The 23,586-nt window shown below is 42.8% G+C and overlaps 1 protein-coding gene across 3 annotated transcripts in view; it reads left to right on the top strand.

The window, feature by feature from the left end:
- GMCL1 (germ cell-less 1, spermatogenesis associated) overlaps positions 1-23,586 on the top strand; it is a 182,993-nt gene that overhangs the window by 12,890 nt on the left and 146,517 nt on the right. The window contains exon 2 of one of the 3 annotated variants that reach the window (XM_073622005.1): positions 3,194-3,273. The exons of 1 other annotated variant lie outside the window; for it this stretch is intronic. In XM_073622005.1, coding sequence (XP_073478106.1) covers positions 3,194-3,273 — 80 coding nt within the window. Of the gene's footprint in view, positions 1-3,193; positions 3,278-23,586 lie in introns of all 3 variants that reach the window. One more of the 3 variants, XM_073622007.1, reaches the window with a different exon arrangement.

The raw sequence follows: 23,586 nt of genomic DNA, 5'->3' as shown, positions 1-23,586 counted from the left end.
AAAAGTACGTGATACAGCAGGAGCATATCAGGAATATGAAATGTTGGGTTTACATATTCTTTAAAGCAGGGGTGCCCAACCGCTGGCCCGTGGGCCACATGTGGTGTGGCCTGCCACTTCCTGCTCTGGGATGGAGGGTCAGCACGCCCAGGTTCCTGACCCACTATCCCCGAGCATCAGTGTGAAGAACAGAGCCAGCACTAGAAGAAGCAGAGCCGATGCTTCCTGTACAGCGCCGGCTCCTGTCACAGGTGGAGTGATACTAAATGTCCTCTGCCTGTGACAGGAGCGATACAGGAAGCATCGGCTCTGCTCTCTACTGCAGCCACATGCTTCCTCCAGCACTGGCTCTTGTCACACCGATGCTCGGGGATGGTGGGTCAGGAACCAGCCCTGGAGGACAGCCACCAGCCATACCCACCTGGGGGATAGCAGCAGCCAGCAATACCTGCATGAATCTTGAGGAAGAAGTGACAATTGAGGTGCAGGTAAATGGCAGTGCACCAGTGTGAAAGCAGCCTTGGGCCCCTTTCACACGATTGCTCCGTTTTTCAGGTGATCCAATCGGACCCTCCATTCACCTCTATAGAGCAGCAGATGTAAATGGACTTGTGTCCGTTTTACACCCCCCTATATCCAATCCGATCAACTTTAAGAAGAAAAAAAAAAAAAAAAAATCAGAAGCCCACTTCCTGCTTCTTGTCTGGTCATTAGCCTAGGCTTATGACATCATGCAGAGTTTGCCAGGAAGGGAGGGGGGATGAGTCGTAAGAGGGCCGATGAGAGCTGCAGAGCTGGAGGTGTGCCTCTGTAAATCCAGGAAGTGAACAGGCAGCAGCTTCAGCAGCCTATTTGGCAAGTACAGAATCACAATATATATAAAATAATATGCAACGTGGTTGGAGGGAAGCTTCAGAACGGCAAAGATGTTTTTTTTTATTACAAAATAAGTGAGCAGACTGCAGTTCCTCTTTAACTTCACAGGCCTGCAGGGAATTGGCCCAAATGAGAAATTAAGTTAGTGAATTTTAAATGTGGTTTCCCTGTGTGTGTCAATGCAACTGGCGACATTGGCTCTTATTTATTGTGAACTATGCATTGCTGCATTGAAAATTCCTAAAAGCTCTGTGTACTCCATTAAATTGGTATCCTCTTCACTCCTTATGCATTTTCAACAGTTGATTGAAACCTTCTATCTGTACCTTTCACTTGCTGACTGCCCTATAGTACTTTTACTGCTACAGGGCGGGTGCTGTGGGCAGAATTGTGTGTGTGTGTGTGTGTGTGTGTGTGTATGTATGTATGTATGTATTTGTGATTCTGCATTTTCACCTGCAGGGGGTGTGGGCGGGCCGCTTCTGCTGTGATAATTTTGCAGCAGAAGCTAATTTGCGAGTCTCGAGGACTCAATGTCCTCTGGCTCTCATCGATCATTAGTAAGACACGAACAAGTGAAATATGCCTATGTAAACAAGGCATATGTCAGTTTTGACAATGGAGAAGGGGGGGATCCTGTTTCTTTGCAAAGCAGAGATTATAATTGGTCTCTTACCATAGTTAAAGCGGCACACAGTGAACCCTTTGATCACCCTACATGTTTAACCCCCTTCCCAGCCAGTGTCATTAGTACAGTGTCAGTGCATATTTTTAGCACGGATCACTGTATTCGTGTCACTGGTCCCCAAGAAGTGTAAATTGGTGTCTGACAGTTTCCCACAATATCGCAGCCCCGCTGTAAGTCGCTGATCGCTGCTATTACTAGTATAAAAATTACATAAATATGCTATAACGTTTGCGTAACCCAATCAATATACGCTGCTTGGGATTTTTTTTTTTTTATTTTTATTTTATTTTTTTTCCAAAAACATAGCAGAATACATATTGGACATGTTTTTTAAAGCAGACAGTATTCGGTAGCTTTCAGCTGGGCTCAATGGGGCAAGAGGAGGTTACGCCAGCTAGTACTTTTGAATTACACTCCGATACCACCCACTACCAACTTATCTAGGATTTTGACAGATGAAAATCGATCAGAGGGAGTTCTTCTGCCCAAAATCCAGGAAACATGCTGTAGTGTCCACTAGGGGCAGAATTCGTCCATGTATCACCGCTATTTGAATCGGGTCGTCCTTCAGTGACAGCTGGTCTTTGATGTTCTGTAACTTAGGACATATGAATTCACACCTCTCCAGGAGGTCTTATCTGTTACTCTTCTACCCCCATACCTCACATCAGGAGGCCTAAGAGAAAAAATCCGGTTAGGATATGAATTCCCATTTATGACGCCTTGTTTCGAACACCATGCTGGGTCAAATTGCAAATTCCAACTTAGGCCAAATGGCTGTATCAACCAGGCAGTAAAACTCCAGAAATGTGATATTAAACCATGCTGCCTTCCAACAGGTACAGTGTCACTGTCAGTTAAAGTAACCCAGTGCAGTATCACAAAATGTGGCCTGGTCATGAAGGGGGTAAATCTTCCAGTTGTTAAGCTGGGTATACATGTAAAAACTCAGAGCATTATTTTTTTTCTCCCATCAGAGATTACCTTGTTGCCTTATTCTACTAAGGGAAACCGGCAGTTTAGCTGTGCGGCATCACAGCCGTTCCCTACTGCACATGCCCGAAGCGGCCTGTGCTCTGTGCCCTTCTCTCACCCTCACGTTGTGATGGCCGAGCAACTTTCTGGGACCTTTGACGTGTCTCAGAAAATGGGAGGGGGGAAAGGGTCAACTTCCTTCTGCGCCAGGGGAGGAAGTGGGTACCCAGTTTTAACAGGCACCAAGCCCCCCCCCCCCCCCCAAAATAAATAAAATAAAAACATGCTAAATGTGGCATGTCAGGGGGTCCCCAGTACTCAGAGGAAGTTCCATTTTTTGGGTGGGACTCTGCTTTAAATGATCTGTCAGTGCAGATAAACGCCTAATGAGGCTACAGAACTAGAGTGCCTATTCACAAACATATCAGGAAGTGCTCTGCTATTTTTTTTTTTTTTAAGAGGTATTTAAGGCAAAGAGTAAATCTTGTAGCATCCTGCTTGGGCACATTTCTAGACATTCCCTATAACATATCAAATCTACACTTCTTCAGTTAAGTTCCCATTTAATTGCAGTACAGCATTTTGATTATGAATAGTACAATAAAAGAAACCTTTTTTTTATTTTTTAAATAATGACTTTTCGTTTTCCTCAAGGTTGCCTCAGGGTGTTATCACCCATCCAAATTAATCCAGAAATTACAGTCCATATCCTGCTGACTCCTTTCTCATTAACAGTGAGTAAGTTAATTTTATTGACATCTTGGTTTACCCATCTGTAAAATTATACCCATCTGTACAGTCGGGCATTGCAGTTCAACTTCAGGAAATGGTTGGCATGCTGATTATTTGGAAACTCTGCAGCAGGTCGGCTCTTTCATTTAGTTGCTATGCCTTTCGTTGCTAAAGCGTGAAACTAGTTTGAAGTTATCACTGAACACATCATTAATGTATTATGTAAAACAAGAGAGCGGGTAGCTGAGCATATAAATCTGTTAGATACTTAAACTCCTTTCCCTCACCCCCATTTTTCTATTCATTTTATTTTTATTTATTTTTTTATATTTATCATTGGCTTTTGGCACTGATCTTTCATTGTGGTGCTGAATGCTGTTTGGTGTGAATTTCACCGATCATTGTCTGATTTAGATTGCAGAGATTGAGTATTAGGTGTGCTGCTTTACATGAACTCTTTCCTTTGTCGTCATTGTTTTACGCAAGCCATTGCCAAATACTAACAATTTGTCTTGTAAACAATTTTTGCTAGTGAAATTATTGATAATTATTGAACACAAACTCTGCTCCATATGTGCCACAAGGCTTGGTTATTACTCTCTTGGACTGAGCCATCTTACTTGTGCACTATAAGGAGGATGAAGCCAGGCCGTCTGTCACAACTCATATCAAATATGCCTTTTGGCCTGGTCATGTGGTGCTGCATTTTGCATATGTCACTTGCCACAGAAAGTAGGTGGAAATAAAAAATGAGGGATTAGCTGGAGTCTTAAATAGACTCTGCCTGGCCCAAGATGGCTGCTGGAGTCACATGGGGCACCAGCGTCCAATTGGACTGCTTTCTCCCTGTGACTTTAGGCAGGCATAGAGGAACTAAGTTCCTCACAACTTCCTTCCCCTTCTGCATTGCCACATTGTCCGAGTGCCACTTGCAGTGGGGAATACAGACTGCACCTGCCTACATTTTTGACTTAACAGCTTGCCGACCGCTGCACGTACATATACGTTGGTAGAATGGCACGGCTGTGCAAATGGACGTACCTGTACGTCCCTTAGAATTTGCCACTGTGCGCGACCCTGCCGCGATTTCCGTGAGTCTCGATACCTGCGATCGTCTCACGGAGCTGAAGAACAGGGAATTGATAATGTAAACAAGCATTTCCCCATTCTGCCTGGTGACACTGTCACTGATCACAGCTCCCTGTAATCGGGAGCTGTGATCAATGATGTGTCACAGGTAGCCCCTCCCCCCCACAGTTAGAACACATCCCTAGGACACACTTAACCCTTGCAGCGCCCTCTCCTGGTTAACCCCTTCACTGCCAGTCACATTTACACGGTAATCAATGCATTTTTAATCGCACTGATCACTGTATAAATGTTAATGGTCCCAAAATAGCACCAAAAGTGTCAGATCTGTCCGCCATAATGTCGCAGTCACGATAAAAATCGATGATCGCCGCCAATTTAAAGCGTCGCCTATGGAAATTCTTAGGTACCGTAGTTTGTCGCCATTCCACGAGTGCGTGCAATTATGAAGCGTGACATGTTTGGTATCTATTTACTCGGCGTAACATCATCTTTCACATTATACAAAAAAATTGGGGTAACTTTACTGTTGTGTTGTGTGGTTTTTTTTTTTTTTAATTCTTGAAAGTGTACCTTTTCCCAAAAATTTGCGTTTTAAAACACCGCTGCACAAATACCATTTTATTCTCTGCTAAAAAAAAATATATAATGTTTGGGGGTTCTAAGTAATTTTCTAGCAAAAAAATATGGGTTTTAACTTGTAAACACCAAATTTCAAAAATAGGCTTAGTCATGAAAGGGATGGATATATATATATATATATATATATATATATATATATATATATATATATATATATATATATATATATATATATATATATATATATATATATATATATATACATACACATACATACATACATACATTATTATCCACTAGGTTTACAAGGTTTTTTTATCTTCATGCATTCTATGTGCAGCCCCCCCCCCCCCCCTCAAATACTCAATTGAGTCCCATCTCAGTCCAGCAATGTGCACAGGAGCCTCGGCTGTCCTGGGTCTCTCTCCTCATTGGCTGAGACACGGCAGCAGGGGCCATTGGCTCCCACTGCTGTCAATCACAGCCAGTAAGCCAATGAGGAGAGAACAAGGGACGGGGCCGAGCTGCCACTCTGTGTTCTATGGATGCATAGAGCGGGGCTCGGGAGAGCACATGCACCAGTGCCCCCATAGCAAGCGGCTTGTTATTGGGGTCACTGGTCAAGGGGGAGGAGCGTCAGCAAAGTACCCCAGAATAAGGGATGGGGCTGCTCTGTGCAATAACAGTTGCACAGAACAGGTAAGTATGACATGTTTGTGGGGTGTTTTTAAGAAAAAATAAAAGGATCCTCAGTCGTTTTTAGAAAAATTCAATCAGTGGCTACAAATGCTGTAGCTGCTAAATTTAGACATTTGGTTGTCCTAGGGATCAAGCACTGGCATCAACTGGGCAAGTTCTTCACCAGCCCTCAAGTCCCTGGCACTACTATAGGAGGCTAGTCGCACTGCACTCTGCGACTGGTCCCGTGACATGTCCCAGACTAAAATAGGTACCCCGCTCTCCACTCTTGGAGATGCAGCATCGGACCGATGCTGCATCACCTAGGTAAGTATGAAACTGCAAAAAAAAAAAATACTTCTCTTAATTTTTTAATTTTAAAAGTGAACTCGCCTATCCATCCTTGTCTCCATGCTTTGTGTTGAGAAATCACTTTGAAAAACACCCCTTAGCATTTCTAGCCACGACCATTTTGATTAAGGGCAGACCTCACTGTTGTCTTTCCTTGCATTTAGTACTACATCATGGGCATCTGAGGAAAAAGCCTTTGACTTGACTGGTGAAATGGGGCAGCAAAGTGATAACATAGATGGAAGAGAAAATACTGCTTTGTGTGTTCGTTTAAAAACTTGCTCAGAAGTAAAACTGCATGCGAATGTACAGATGGGTACGCCCGTGTGAATAAGGCCTAAAACAGTGTACAACCTGGTACTATATTGGTTTCTTAGGGTGGTTAGCATGCCGTCTTAAAGTGGTGTTCCGGCCAAAATTATACTTTTTAAATAAAAATACCCCTATAATACACAAGCTAAATGTATTCTAGTAAAGTTAGTCTGTAAACTAAGGTCTGTTTTGTTAGTTTATAGCAGTAGTTTGTTATTTTATAAACTTACAGCAGGCCGTGGCCATCTTAAGTGTGGGCATTTGAAGCCAGACTGTATTTCTTCCTGGATCTCATCCTTGCAGATCTCGCACATGCTCAGTGCAGCACAAGCAGTGTAATAGGTTTCAAGTCAGGTTTCCATAGCAACGGCAGTGTCAGAGGAAGTTGCCGCCCCTTCCCAGAAGGCATTGCAAACAGGAAATGATGCGATGGGCCACGACCAGGGAGGAGGAAGTGAAAAATGAATACAGCAGATATACAGTAGGTGCTGAGAAAAAAAAGAAAAAAATATCCAATTCGTTTACAGTGCACAGTTTAGTGAGGGATGCTGAAGAGTTGTAAAAATGGGTGGAACTCCACTTTAATTGTATATTTCAAGTACGGTTGCATCAATATTGGTATCGGGGCTGATGCTATGCATTTTCACGAGTATTCGCACTCTTGCGTATGCTCTGATACCTTTGCGATGCGATTGGAGCCAATACAAAATGAGTGAGTTCAAACTGCACTGCAATTGCAACTTTACTAATCTAGTGTGTGTTTTCTTGCAGGTGAGTAGTAAGGCCTTTCTGCGTATTGCTAGCTGATATGTAGTTTGTGTTGCTTCTTTGATATTTTCAGTTGTATTTTTTTTGTTTCTGGAAATACATTTTTGTGTTTAGGTCAGAGGGATGGAAGTCATTATTTTCTCTTTGTAGGGAAAGGTTATCTGCTTCTCAGCATTTTAATGAGCTTCTGCTGAGAGCCGGGGAAGATTGCTGGCAATTGTCGCTGCTAGACATGTTTTCTGCTAGAAGACCATTTTAGTAATGATATCTCCTGAATCTTTCTATATTTATTTGACAGCCCTATTTACACAGTAGTCACAACAAACAGATATACATGCGTTTAGCACGTTTCCAGTGTTAGAGGCAATCTGTTTCAAAGCAGAGTGTACTAGTACTCGGAAGAGAAAGGCCAAACCTGTGCATCTTCACTGCAAGTGATAACCCTGCGCTGGAATTTATCTACTGTATTACATCTGCCTGAGGCTTTGATGACGACCAATAAAGAATATCCAAGATGACATGGCCCATCTGCTTTTTAAAAATGAACCAGTCAGGCAAACAATTGTAAAAAAAAAAAAAAAACCCCCACACTGCTCCAATAAAGTGGGAAGTATACTAACCTTTTAGGCGGTCCATAGCTTCTACCTTTCCACCCATTCATGTGCCATAGCCTTCATCAGTCTTCAACATTCACCACTTTTGGCAATGTTGGAAGCCTGTGCCAAACCCTTTCCACCATGCTGTGGTTCCTCTTGACTCCTATGTCACTACAGAATACCTCGTATAAGTTTTTTGGGATAGCACCAGGGTGGATTTGATTTAAATAAAGTGGATTTTAAATCACTAGTAAAAAGGCTTGATTTCAATCATTTTTTAAAGAGCAACTCTCATCTCTGTCCCGTAGCAGCTCCTCCTCTCACCCGCTGTTGACTCGCGGCTGGTGATGCGCCAGCAGGTGAGTGGATTCCCGCTGCCATTATGGATCTGAAATGACAGGTGCTCTTTAAATGTAAGGACTTATTCTTGTTGGTAGTTAGAATCTTTAATATTTGCAAACAAAATGAAGGTTTCCTATTTAGAATAATAAGCTGTCAGGTTAGTAAAACAGCAATATCAGAACCGATTCAATTAAACAGTTTGTAGTGTACATAGATTTGCAAAACAATGGGATAAAGGGATATTACTGAACTTTGTTTTATCTCATGGTTACTGTGAAATTATGTAAATGCATCAATGCAGTGCATGCTATCTCAGCTTGCAGAGCTTGGATTCATTGAATGAGTTTACCAAAAATGTAACTATTGCAGAATGTAGCCTTATGCTACATAACTAGGCTCCATTTCATGCTGAATAAACTAAATTATTAATGTATCTTAAATGGAAAACTATCGTTGGATTTTACTCCAAAGGCACTTTTTAAAATAAAAATCCAAAAAATCGATTTTAAATCCATAAAAAAATTGATATTTTTTTTTTTTTTTTTTTCATTGATCTTTATCAACCATTTTATCTAGCCATCTAACACCCCCAGAAGTTTCAAAGAAAGGCTGTGCAGAGGAGGTTCCCTCATAATCGTACAGCTTTGGAGCACTTTTGCAAGGAAAAGTGGGCAAAGATTCCCAAAGCAAGATGGATGCTGTTAGACTCCTACACCAAAAGACTGAATCCGGTCATAAAATCAAAAAGTGCTTCAACAAATTATCATTTTAAAGCGGAGGTCCGCCCACCGCTGCAAATATTAAAAGCAAGCAGCAAGGGCGGTGTACAGAGCTGCTTGCAGGACTTTTTTTTTTTTCAGTCCTGCAAGCACACCGCCCCATTGTGAAAGCACTTGGGCTATCACACTTGGGCTGCAGGGGAGGTACTTTACAGGCGCTATTTTTAGCTCAAAAGGGCCTGAAAAATGCCTCGGTGTGAAAGGGGTCTTAATAATAGGACACTTGCCTGTCCTGGAGTCACACGATGTCGCCACTGCAGCTGATGTTTCCAACAGCTATCAGGTGCTGCTGCCACCATAGTAAGGTAACCCGGTAGTGAAGCATTACGGCTTAACGCCAGGTCCCTACTGCGAGGCACCCGCTGCGATCTCCTCCTGGCCTGGTAGCGGGGAAGGAGGAGGGAGCCGAGTGGTGACGTCAGCGGCCGAGATTCCTGGAAGTGGGGATAGGATGCCCGTCAATGACAGGTATCCGGATCTTTGCTTTAAGGGTGTGCATATTTGTGCAACTACATTAAAGTGGTTCTAAAGCCTAAACATTTATTTTTTTTTTTTTTTTTTTTACCTTTTGCATTCTGTGCTTTAAGGTAAAAATGTTCAGGTGTCAGTATTACACCCCCCCCCCCCCCCAATTTTTAATTTTTACTTACCTGAGCCCCCATTTGATCCAGCACCGTGCATGTCTGCAGCTCTTCTCTTCCCTCACTTCCTGGCCTCTCAGGCTTTGCTGATTGGCTCCCTCTGCTGTCAAACAAACTCTGATAAGGGCGTATGGGGCGGGGCCGAGTCCCGCTGTCTGTGTCAATAGATGCACACAGCAAGGCACAGGAACGAGCCTACATGAGTTCCCCTGTAGAAAGTGGCTTTCTATGGGGGCAATCCCTGGAGGGGAGGAGCCAGGAGCGCTGGCAGGGGACCCAGGAAGAAGAGGTTCGGGGCTGCTCTGTGGAATTCCATTCCACAGAGTAGGTAATTATAAACCTGTCTGTGTGTTATAAAAATCACTTTAAATGCACACATTATAAGGGACATGCAGAAGTGGATTTATCTTGGTATGATTTTTTTATATTTTACTTTTTTTTTTTTTTACATCTCAAAAACCTGGCATTTCTACAGGGGTGTGTGTAAACTTTCTATGTACGTGTGTACACACACACACACACACACACACACACACACACACACACACACACACACACACACACACACTAACGATATAACCTGCTCTACATTTTACAGGGGCTGCTGAGGAGTGGCAGAGGACAAAATTCCTTCACTAACTCATCACATCACAGCTGAGTCCCTGTCAAGCAGCTTGCTATGGGGGCACCCAAACCAAGCTGCTGCTCTGTCTCAATTCAGACATAGCTGTGACTCCGGCCCCGCCCCCTCTCTCTCCTCATTGGCTCATTGACTGTGGCAGCAATGGGAGCCAATGGCACCCGCTGCTGTGTCTCAGGTAATCGGGAGGGAGAGTACTGGCAAGCCGAGGCTCTCGTGCAACATCGCTGGATCAAGGTGGGCTCAGGTAAGTATTTGGGGGACTACTGCACACAAAGTTGTTTGTTTTTTATCTTTATGCATAGAAGACTACACTGGGTTTCACTCCTGTCAGCTAAGAACAGGAAACTGAGGCTACAATTCGCACAGGCTTACCAAAATTGGACAATAGAAGATTGGAAAAACATTGCCTGGTCTGAGTCTCGATTTCGGCTGTGACATTCAGATAGTAGGGTCAAAATTAGGCGTAAACAACATGAAAGCATGGATCCATCCTGCCTTGTACCAATGGTTCAGACTGGTGATGTAATGTTTTTTTTTTTTTTGGCACACTTTGGGCCCCTTAGTACCAATTGAGCGTCGTTTTAAATGCCACGACCTACCTGAGTATTGTCAAAAAATCAAAAATATACCGCATTGTCAAACGTGAAAAAGCAGCCAGCACAACAGTGTAAAATGTAGAAATAAAAAGAAAAAGAAATGTGCAGCGCTATGAGCAGACAAATGTCGAGAATAATACTCTACCAATAATACAGATAACAATGGTCACAAAATCAGACAGGGGAAAATATTGTCAGTGACAAAATAAAAAATATAAGTGACATATGATCAATATAAAAATATGAAAATACTGATAAATATAATAATGGATATCAATAAATATTAGTGTCCATGTGTAATAAGGGGCCACATGAGATAGTAATAAGTCCCAGAATTAGGTCATCCAATGCAAGCATGTGACAATCACTGAGGTCTTGAACAGACATCAGAGTGAGTAGTGAGTAACATGAAGAGTCCACCACCAGAAGTACCAGTCTCTTACCGGAAAGATTGGACTTATACAGGTGTACACCCGACATATAGGTGTATAGACCTAGCTAGATGAAATAGGTGATCAAGAGGCTGACCTTCATCTGCATGTAAGCTGTGTCCATTCTGCTGAATCCACGGAAACGCCCACCCTGATGCTGCAGTCCATGTACAGGGGGTCCCCGGGTTACAAACAAGTTAGGGACTATAGGTTTGTTCTTAAGTTGAATCTGTTTGTAAGTCGGAACAGGTACATTTTTTTTAAGTGTAGCTCCAGCCAAAAAAACTATTTTTAAGCTTTTTGGATAGCATAGGGAAGGGTTAACACCCCTGTAACATTTGTTTTGCTGTGTGTGCCCCTGTTCAGAAGATTTCACCTCACTTTCTGTCCCAATGACAATTGGATTTTGAAAATTTTGTGTTGTTGTGGAAACAAGCCTTGGTGATAAAGCATCAGTGGAGGTACCTTTTCCTCAAAATAGCTCTTACAGGAGAGAATTTCCCTTCCTAGGGGTAGATTTCCTCTTACTTCCTGTTGTCTGCCTCCGTTTGTAAGTAGGAGTCGTTTGTAAGTCGGATGTTTGTAACTAGGGGACCCCCTGTATTGAATTGGTGCCTCTTTGGTTACATTCCAAGCTTGATTGGCTTGTCGGGTGTACACCTGTATAAGTCCAATCTTTCAGGTAAGAGACTGGTACTTCTGGTGGTGGACTCTTCATGTTACTCACTACTCACTCTGATGTCTGTTCAAGATCTCAGTGATTGATCAAGTCCTGTCATATTGGATGGAGACTCAGAATCTGTGATAAGACTTGAAAATTGCTGTTCAGACAATTGGATTTAGGTCTGGACTTTGACTGGGCCATTCTAACACATGAATGTGTTTTGATGTGAACTAGGGGTGCACCGAATGGAAATGTTGGTACCGAAAATGAAGGATGCACTAGGCCGAAAATTACAGTTTTTAAAAAATATTTATATATACAATTGTATTCAACTTTTTAACCACTTCAGCCCCGGAAGGATTTACCCCCTTCCTGACCAGAGCACTTTTTACAATTTGGCACTGCGTCGTTTTAACTGCTAATTGCGCGGTCATGCAATGCTGTACCCAAACTAAATTTGCGTCCTTTTCTTCCCACAAATAGAGCTTTCTTTTGATGGTATTTGCACACCTCTGCGGTTTTTATTTTTTGCACTATAAATGGAAAGACCGAAAATTAAAAAAAAAAAAAAAAAAATATTTTCTACTTTTTGTTATAAAAAAAATCCAATAAACTCAATTTTAGTCATACATTTAGGCCAAAATGTATTCGGCCACATGTCTTTGGTAAAAAAAAGCCAATAAGCGTATATTTATTGGTTTGTGCAAAAGTTATAGCGTCTACAAACTAGGGTACATTTTCTGGAATTTACACAGCTTTTAGTTTATGACTGCCTATGTCATTTCTTGAGGTGCTAAAATGGCAGGGCAATACAAAACCCCCCCAAATGACCCCATTTTGGAAAGTAGACACCCAAGGAAATTGCTGAGAGGCATGTTGAGCCCATTGAATATTAATTTTTTTGTCCCAAGTGATTGAATAATGACAAAAAAAAAATTACAAAAAGTTGTCACTAAATGATATATTGCTCACACAAGCCATGGGCATATGTGCAATTGCACCCCAAAATACATTCAGCTGCTTCTCCTGAGTATGGGGATACCACATGTGTGGGACTTTTTGGGAGCCTAGCCGCGTATGGGGCCCAGAAAACCAATCACCGCCTTCAGGATTTGTAAGGGCGTAAATTTTTGATTTCACTCCTCACTACCTATAACAGTTTTGGAGGCCATAAAATGCCCAGATGGCACAAAACCCCCCCAAATGACCCCATTTTGGAACGTAGACACCCCAAGCTATTTGCTGAGAGGCATGGTGAGTATTTTGCAGCTCTCATTTGTTTTTGAAAATGAAGAAAGACAAGAAAAAACATTTTTTTTTTTTTTTTTTTTTTTTTTCTTTTTTCAATTTTCAAAACTTTGTGACAAAAAGTGAGGTCTGCAAAATACTCACTATACCTCTCAGCAAATAGCTTGGGGTGTCTACTTTCCAAAATGGGGTCATTTGGGGGGGGGGGGTCGGGGGGGGGTTGTGCCACCTGGGCATTCCATGGCCTCCGAAACTGTGATAGGCAGTGAAGAGTGAAATCAAAAATTTACATCCTTAGAAAGCGGTGCTTGGTTTTCGGGGTCCCGTACGCGGCTAGGCTCCTAAAAAGTCTCACACGTGGTATCCCCATACCCAGGAGAAGCAACAGAATGTATTTTGGGGTGTAATTTCACATATTCCCATGGCATGTTTGAGCAATATATCATTTAGTGACAACTTTGTGCAAAAAAAAAAAATTTGTCTCTTTCCCGCAACTTGTGTCACAATATAAAATATTCCATGGACTCAACATGCCTCTCAGCAAATAGCTTGGGGTGTCTACTTTCCAAAATGGAGTCATTTGGGGGGTTTTTAACTGTCCTGGCATTTTATGCACAACATTTAGAAGCTTATGTCACACATCACCCACTCTTCTAACCACTTGAAGACAAAGCCCTTTCTGACAATTTTTGTTTACATGAAAATATTTTTTTTTGCAAGAAAATTACTTTGAACCCCCAAACATTATATATATTTTTTTAAAGCAAATGCCCTACAGATTAAAATGGTGGGTGTTTAATTTTTTTTTTTTCACACAGTATTTGCACAGCGATTTTTCAAACGCATTTTTTGGGGAAAAAACACTTTTTAAAATTTTAATGCACTAAAACACACTATATTGCCCAAATGTTTGATGATATAAAAAAGATGATCTTAGGCCGAGTACATGGATACCAAACATGACATGCTTTAAAATTGCACACAATTGTGCAGTGGCAACAAAATAAATACATTTTTAAAAGCCTTTAAAAGCCTTTACAGGTTACCACTTTAGATTTACAGAGGAGGTCTACTGCTAAAATTACTGCCCTCGATCTGATCTTCGCGGTGATACCTCACATGCATGGTGCAATTGCTGTTTACATTTGACGGCAGACTGACGCTTGCGTTCGCCTTAGCGCGAGAGCAGGGGGGGACAGGGGTGCTTTTTTTTTTTTCTTTATTATTTTTTTGCTTTTTTATCTTATTTTTAAACTGTTTATATATAAACGGGGGGGGGGGGGGGCATTCCCTCCCACTGCTTGTAAAAGCAGTCTAGAGGCTAATTAGCCACTAGGATTGCTTTTACATGAAAGCTGACCACTGACTGAAAAGAATACCTAAACCTGCAGGCATCATTCTGGTATAACCACTCAAAGTCGTGAATGGCGTACCTGAAGACAAAAAAATGGTTAACAGTATAAAAAAATAAAGTATAAAAAATTTGTATACCTGAAAAGCAAACCTGATAAAACATAATAACAATAAAACATTGCAGAATAGAATACAGTAAAAAAGAGCAGAACAATATAGAGAGAGAGAGAGAGAGAGAGAAATAAAACAACAACTATTTTTTTTATTTTATATACCGTATTTATTGGCGTATAACACGCACTTTTTTTCCCATTAAAATCGGGAAAATCGTGGGTGCGTGTTATACACCGATCCCCGCTAATTGTGATCTATCGCCGGCGACATTCACATAGCGTGTAGTTTTAAATATGGCGACGTGGAGTTCGGAGGGACTCAGCGGAGCTGAACGAGCGCCGCCGAAATCACAGTGACTGGGCGGAGCCGAGATACACCTAGTCGAGTGTTCTCGGCTCTGAGCGGCGCCGGAAAGATCCGAGTACACTCGACTATGTGCATCTCGGCGGCGTTCGTTCAGCTCCGCCGAGTCCCTCTGAACTCCGCTGCGCCATATTTAAAACTACATGCTATGTGTATGTCGGCGGCGATCTGTCCAAGCATGGACACGGGGGGCAAGGCTGCACTGACCACGGGGGGCAAGGCTGCACTGACCACGGGGGGCAAGGCTGCACTGGGGCAAGGCTGCACTGGGGCAAGGCTGCACTGGGGCAAGGCTGCACTGGGGCAAGGCTGCACTGGGGCAAGGCTGCACTGACAAGACTGCACTGGGGCAAGGCTGCACTGACAAGACTGCACTGGGGCAAAGCTGCACTGACAAGGCTGCAATGGACACGATAAGGCTGCATTGATGGGCATTTTAATGTAAGTTTTTTTTTTTTTTTTTTTTTTTTTTCCTTAAAACTCTCTCCTAAACTTGAGGTGCGTGTTATAAATACGGTACTTTTTTGTGGTTTTTACACTTTTTTTTTTTGTAACTAACTTTTGTAACTGTAACCGGTTCCAGGTTCGGGTCTCTCAAAATGCGATGGCATCTTGGGAGACCCTGTGAAAGTGTGCCTAGTCTGTGCAATGCTGTACCCTACGCTAATACTCAACTAGTGCATGGTAGCGTTCAAAACATTCACCAATGCAAAGACCAGGATTGTCAGGACAGGAGGGACAATAATAGCAGGTGTCATGCCTATATCCGCGCTTGCTGCAGACACGACATCTATTTTGGGGGGGTTCGTTGGGTAGAGGTAGTCGGGAGGACATAAAGAAAATGCCTCTCATGCAGCCGACTGCATTTGGTTGGGGATGTGAATGGGGGAATTACGGGCGCTGCAGAAGTGGTGGGTTCCCAATTAGGATTGGCGAATGCAGCAGGAAGGGCACTATGGGCACGACGGGTCTGTTTGTCTTCTTCTTGGTGGCTGCAGGACACTACTTGTGCTTGCCACCTCACCAGCTTGAACTGCACTTATGGGAGTCGCCACGTCACCAAGTATTACTGCAGTGCTGGTTTAACTACGACCGGGGTGTACTAGGCCGCTGGTGCTTGCCAGTTCACCAAAACGCTACCAAAAAAACTGTTAGCGATCGCAGGGATCAGGCCTGACTCGCTGCAGTTATGCTTTTAGTGTTTTGTAAGTGACAGCGATCGATCGATACTGCACTTGGGTGGGCTGGGCTGGGCAGAGGGGCAAAACGCAGGTGCTAGCAGGTATCAGGGCTGATCCCGCTAACGCTGCGTTTTTGGGAACCCTAAACTGCTGGGGACGCTAGTATAGATCTGATCAGATACTGTACCACTAAGGGAGGTGTATGCTGCGTGCGTGGGTGTTAGCGGTACTGGCGCTAACCTGATGCTGCCTGGGGCGACGCATATCACTGCCGGGCGATCAGGGGGCTAAACCTTTATTCGGTAATAAACGGCGGGTGCCCTGACACTATAAAAATAAATAAACTAACCAGCATCACCCGTAACAGTTATACGGTGATCACTGGTGAAAGGGTTAACTAGGGGGCAATCAAGGGGTTAAAACCTTTATTCGGTAGTATATAGGGGTCCCTGACACTATAAAATGCTGACGGCGAACCTAAATATATATATATATATATATATATATATATATATATATATATATATATATATATATATATATATAATCTCTCTCTCTCTCTCTATCTCAACACTGGTGTTAAAACACAGCAGCTTTAGGGTGTGTTGTGTGGTGTGTTTTTTTTTTTTTTTTTTTTTTGTTTTTTTTTTTTTTTTGTGGCGCGTGTGCTTTTTGTATAGGTTGGATGATAGCTGCTTCCATTCTTTAATTACATAGGTGGTTTTGTTTTTAAGTAGATTTTCTCTAATCCATTTACTGGCGCATATTGAGTATGTGGTTCATACATGTGGCATTTTCTACACTCAGAGTAATTGGCACAGTACCCAAAGGGATGGCAGTAGATGAATCCTAACCCAGATTTCTGTATTTTAATTAGTGCATGTATATGTATAGAGTACATAAACAATTTGAATCTTTTATAGATTTGTGTAACCACACAATGGCTGCTGTAAGCAGAAGTAAAACTGACATCAAACACCTCTCCCTTCCTCTCATATTTATTTTTTGTGACCTGGGATTGGATAGAGGTCCTGTACCATTAGAATTAACCTACTGACCATATTTCAACAGTCAAGCATTAGATCTTCATTCAAACAGTACCTACTGTTAAAGGTGATATCCTTATATAAAACATAAGCACAGTTTTGCCTTTTTAATCTTTTATTCCACAAAAATATCTATCAAAATAATGGTGTCCTGTAAAATAGGTTCACACTTGGCCTCAGAAGCTGGTGTTGTCTCCTTTAGCAGAAATGGCTTCGGAGAGATTCCTGCTGCAGCTCTGAGTGGTTGGTGCAGCTTCTGGCCCTGTTTACTTTAATGACCAATCGCCAGTGGCTGCAGCTATTCGTTGCTGTACATGTGGTCTTCACTGCTGGATGCATCCAGGTTTACACATCCAGTAGCGATCACAGCAGTGGCGGGCCATCAATAGGGGGCGCCGCTCCCCCAAAGCTAGTGATAAAAGCTAACTTTTTCTTTAAGTTCCTGCGTGCGCTGGACACATAGGTGTCTATGGGAAGCATAATGTTTCTGCAATCATGTGATTGCAGCTGGGAAGCTTGATTGGCTTCCTTTAGCGTTTCTTCAGGGCGCAGAGCCGTGCGCCCCAACAATCCCACTATACAATTATTCTTTGTGATTGGCGGAGCTGTGGCAGACATAGGGCGGTGCTTTTAGCTGAACTGCTTCACTTCTGGACTCGCTGGTCAACTTTTCCCGGTCCCATGATAGTGGAACACTAGGATTGTGCCTCTGTCCTCCATCCATCTCCCTCTGATGGACTCGGCAGCCAGCAGTGCACACAGAGAAGGTACATTACATGCAGGGCCAGAACTAGGGGGGCAGAAGGGGCACCTGCTATGCTATTTTCATTGTCCTGACTCCTGCTACAGCAACACCTCCAACTTTACTTCCCCCTCTCTCTGTGTAATGGGAGTCCCTACATCTTCCCTATCACACCGATCGTCCCCCTCTCCCCCCTCCTTCACTTTCTGCTGTTTGCTCTCCACTCACATGTATCTTCACTGCTCACCCACACCCTGCATCCTCCAGTGTCAGATCTGATCAGATCATTCCCATCACTGACTTACACCCTTTCCATCCCAGATTACTTTTTATCTCTTTTACCTGTTCAGCAGCTCAATACATTCTCTGCACTCATTTAAGGCGGCCATACTAGGAATAAAATAAAAAAAGGAATCATCTATTCTATGGCCACCTGCAAGTTCGTGCAGTGAACATGGCTGGGGCATTGTGGTTCTGCATTTGACGGGCACAGTTTTAGCTAGCAGTAATTATACATAATCACTTGATAAATGGCTACATGGCCACTGCATTACTAACGGTTTAATTTTTCAGTTTGTTTGCAAACCACTCACCAGAGAGTAGATCATTTCCAGTGTTAAGGTAAATGCACTTAGACCAGAGGTGCTACCAAGTGCTTTTTCACCGTGATGTCCCTCCGCCGATCTATACACTCACCAGATGGCACAAAGTTACAAGCCTTGAACTGTTATAAAGCATGGTGGTGACATGTTCAGATCTGTAGGTGGATTGGTAGACTCCAATGAGGACAAACTCTGGCTGGAGATCACTAGCCCAGCTACCTCCAGGCGTGGTTCAGAAAGTGATCTATTCTCTGGTGAGTGGTTTGGGCACACTGCACTAATACAGCATGGTTTGGATTCAAAGATGATCTATTTGGTCATGTCACATTTTCATTAATGGGACTTGTTGTGTTTGTTCAATATATAGACATTTCTTTATTTTTAAACTGGGAAGCGCTGCACTATATTTGACTTGGTATGACTATAAATTTATTAGTTGGGGAATAGAGCAGGGGGGCACTATGCAAAGACAGCTGTACCCAATCTGATGGGAATTGATAGCACTAATTGATTATATGCCCCATGGAATGGTCTTTTAGGGCTGTCTGTTACCAGAGGCATGGGATGTTTTTGCTTTTAAGCCTGGTACACACAATGAGAATATCAGACAAATGATTGTTCATTTTTAATGTTATTTTGCATGCTAGTCTTATAGAAAATGTACAGGTTAGCAAACTGACAAAAATTTACATACGACAGAATACAACTTCAAAAATGATTTTATTCTTGCGTTTCCGAGCGTGTGAGCTCTTCTGCTTTTTCTGCATGTATGGTCTTGCTCTCTGCTTTTTTTTTTTTTTTTTTTCTCCTGGACAAAAACCGTACTGAATAAATAAACAAAAATCGTACGATCTCATATTATACGAGAATTTGTTTGTCCCTTTTTTTCAATAATTTCAGATGAACTGTTGTGATCGGCTCTCACAAAGGCTGTGTACTAACTATCAGATTATCACACGATCGCCTCGAAGGCGGTATTTTTGTTATCTGATTTTATTTGATAGTGTGTACTAGGCTTTACTTGCAGGTTTGGAAAGCTTGACCTGTTGGTGATCTAAGGTGGATTTGTAAAATGCTTTTAAAAAGTATAAAGTTTGCCAGCAGGTGTATTTTGTTTGGTCAGGGTGGGTGAAGGAATAACACCTTTAAGTGGCAGTTCACACTGGCGCGATGCTAGACATCGCATGTGATTCACCCCGCATTGCTGTGCAGATCTCATGCGATGTCTGTGCGATGCGATTCAGCCATACAAACTGGCTGAATTATCACATTCAGACCAAACTTGTGCAGGACCCTTTTTTTTTTTTTTTATATGTCCGTACCAGATTCGGATTGCATCACCCATGCGATCCGATTCCTGTCCGAGATTACAGTTCGCATTGCGATCTGCGAACCGATCTGGCGGCGGTCATTAACTTTGTATTGACACCCGCAGCTGAACCGCCAGCGATTTAGGTGTGATGTGGGAACCCGCACTGGATTCGCAGCGTTTCCTGTACCGCACCAGTGTGAACCGGCCCATACTGCTGACTTTTTGCTTATTTGAGAAGTTCTACCCTACTTCCCTTTCTAGTAACACAACAGGAAGTATGAGAAAATCCCGCTTTTGACAACTGAAAGGGTGGTGTCCACAATGAAAGACTAATGTAATCACTTGTTGCATTGACATCCATCAAATGGATATTTCCTTTTGCTAACCAGCTACAATAACTTTCAGACGGGAAGTAAAAGTGATTATTTCTAATGCCCCCATTCAAACTATGTAGTTTATCACTCGTATTTGTGTTCTCTTATGTAGGGCAACTCCTTCATTTCATGTAATTTTTTTTTTTTTTTTTTTTTTTGCCATGACTTTTGCTGTGTTTGCCGTATTGGTTTTTAACAAGGAAAACCATGCGTCTTGCTTGCCACTTTTGAGCTGCCGTGAACAATGAATAGAACTCCAAATGGGGTGTGCTTCCTTCTTCTTTTTTTTTTTTTTTTTTTTTTTTTTTTTTTTTTTTTTTTTTTTTTTTTACGCCCATTATTTTGTATGCATTTAAAGTGGAACTTAATAGTAAGTAGTAGTAGTAATTTTTTTCAACTTCCCATCTATTAAATCCTCTGCCCTTGTTTTAACTTGGGATAGTAAACTTTTTTTTTCATCATGCACAGCTTCCTCTCTCATTCTTGAGCGTTTGCCTGGAAGGGAGGGATGAGTCATAAAAGGGCCAATGAGAGCTGAAGAGCTGGGGGTGTGTGTCTGTGTAAATCCAGGAAGTGAACAGGCAGCAGCTTCAGCTGCCAACAGCAAAAATGGTTGCAGCCAGACTCCGTGGAGGGAGATTTCTACAGCATGTTTGGCAAGTACAGAATCACAGTATTTATAAAATAATATGCAAAGTGGTTGGAGGGAAGCTTCAGAATGGCAAAATGTGATCAGACTGCAGTTCCTCTTTAAGTAGTGTGAATTTAACCTAGTGTAATTCAGAGCCTGACTTTTTTCATCTGATGTTCGTATGATCTGATACTTTCATTGACTGTGTGGTATGTTTTCCTGGAATTTTCTCTTTAAATCCCAGTCCTACACCTTTTGTGTTTACCCAGGAACTTGATTAATGCAGTTCCATCTGTCATGCGTGCAGTGCCCGTCTTCCACTGGCCTCTCTGATCGTAATGGTTGTTCATGTTCTGGTGTCTTCGTCTGTTTCTGTGCTATGCATGATTAATTGGCTCCTTCGAAGGGGAAAAAATCTTTTTGAAGTCATATTTTGTTTCATGTAAATTAAATGTCATCGTCATGACACTCATCAGCTACTTGGAAGGATTGCACAATAAAATTTGCAATAATTAAAGCAGAACTCCAGGCAAGCACACAAATTCCTGTAATCATTTTAAAGAAAAATTTGTTCATATATCTGCCTGAAACGTGCATCATCGTTGTAGGCGCAGACTAAGGCTAGATTCATGTTGCGGGAATGTATTTAAACTGCGAATATTCCCGCAGCCACACACAAGGTGCGGGAGTGCCTTTTTAAAGTGGTTGTAAAGAAGGCTTTTTTATCCCCCCCCCCCCCTCAGCTCCCCTAATACTTACCTGAGCTCCCTCCGATCCAGCAATGTTGCACAAGAGGCTCGGCTTTCCGGGACTCTCCCTCTTCATTTGCTGAGACAGCAGCGAAGCGCCATTTGGCTCCTGCTACTGCTCCGTGTCTGAATGGAAACAGAGCTGTGGCTCAGGTGCCCCCATATCAAGCTGCTTGCTGTGAGGGTACTCAATAGGAGGGAGGGGCCAGGAGTGTCAAAGAGGGACCCAAGAAGAGTAGGATCTGGGCTGCTCTGTGCAAAGCCACTGCACAGAGCAGGTAAGTATAACATGTTTGTTATTTTGAAACAAAAAAAAGAGACTTTAGTATCACTTTAAGCCTGCATTCACTCTAGGGGTTGATTGATTATTGCGGGCCGATTATCGTCCTTATGTAGGTTGCACCGCACGCTGGGACGTAACAGTCTGACAGCCCTGGTCTCCCTCGCCTCGACACTACAGTTCACGCTACGAGATGAGTCGGACGGACAGGCCAGCCAGCAGCCACCCCCACCCACTGCATGGTGCCAGGCCAGCCCGCAAGCCACCCCCACCCACCGCAGGGTGCCAGGCCAGCCCGCAAGCCACCCCCACCCACCACAGGGTGCCGGCCATTTTTAACCTTCTCTGTACTCTTTCAAATTTCAATGCAGAGAGAAAAAGTAAGTGTGGTCTGGGACTATTTCTCATATCAGTCATCCCCAGGAAAAGCAGCCCTGTGCAACACATGCACAAACAAAGTGAGCATTGGATCAACAACTGCAAAAACCAAAAATACGTGATATCTTTGTGCCCATCTAAGAGTTCATCATGACAGGCCAGCCAGCAGCCACCCACCCACAGCAATATGTCAGGCCAGCCAGAAGCCACCCGCCCACTGCAAGGTGCGAGGCGAGGCAGCCACCCGCCCCACTGCAAGGTGCCAGGTGAGCAAGCCACCCCCAGTAGGGTGCCAGGCAGCAAGCCACCCCCATCCTCCCAATAGAGGAAGTGGCATCTGTCATCCCATATTGCTGAAGATGCTTCTTCAAGAGAATGAAGGACCCAACACACGTGGCATTAAAACATTCATACAGGTCGTGAGGGACAGCCTCACAAAATGCTTTGAGAAGCATGAAGAGAATAAAAATATTGTGCTGGCTTGTCTTTTGGATCCTCGATACAAGAATCGTGCTTTCTCTTCTGACGTATTGGCCAAGGCAAAAACAATGGCTGACAGAACATAGTTGGGTTCCTACAGAAAGGTCAAGTGGGCAAGAGCATGTTGCTAATCTAGAGGAGCAGGCTGCTGCAAAAACAGACAAAGCATCCAAAAAGACAATGGGCAGAAGAGAATCTTCATCATGGGCCAATTGATGTTATGTTCAGCGTGTTATTGGGGCCTCATGCGGAGGATTCTTCTGAATCTGCAATCGGCCTGGATGATGAACTTCATCTCTATTTGAAAGAACCAGTAATTGACAGAAGTAGTGATCCTCTTCAGTGGTGGAAAGGATGAAGCATACTACAAAAAGACTTTCCTCATGCTTGAAGATGCCTCTCTGCTCCTCCTTCCTCTGTACCGTGTGTGTGTGTGTGTGTGTGTGTGTGTGTGTGTGTGTGTGTGTGTGTGTGTGTGTGTTTTTCAAATGAAAGAACTTTAACATCTGTATGTCAGTACAATAAACAAAGCATGACAGGAAAGTACAGGCGCACATGCATGTAAGGCAGGGAGTAGCCAAATTGTGTCAGAACCCTCAACTAAAATCAAATGCATGAAGGTTTTCCAAAGATATAATTGAACCAAAGCATTGAAGTTGCATGAAGGCGGGGGGGGGGGGGCGGGGTGGTAAAGGTAAACTATGGTATCTCCAGCTGGGTGTTAAGTTTACGTTTTAGCAGTATATGAAGAAAACAGAACCCGTTTAACAGGTGAACATGCTGAAATGTTATGCTTTCTGTACTATAATGTTCTATTTAACTGGGAGTATTGAAAGTAGAAGTAGCAGTGTCAAGTGTGTCCACTGTCTAGCTTTTTGCACTGCAGTAGTGATTTAAATTTTAATCAATGCAATACAGTTTATAGGTGGTATGCACTTTTTCTATGTTTTGGGAAGCCATTTAATAAGTTATTTTTCAAACACTTTTTTT

This window comes from Aquarana catesbeiana, linkage group LG03, assembly GCF_042186555.1.
Source record: "Aquarana catesbeiana isolate 2022-GZ linkage group LG03, ASM4218655v1, whole genome shotgun sequence".
In the NCBI taxonomy this organism is placed as follows: domain Eukaryota; kingdom Metazoa; phylum Chordata; class Amphibia; order Anura; family Ranidae; genus Aquarana; species Aquarana catesbeiana.
This window is presented reverse-complemented; position numbering and strand designations above follow the sequence as displayed.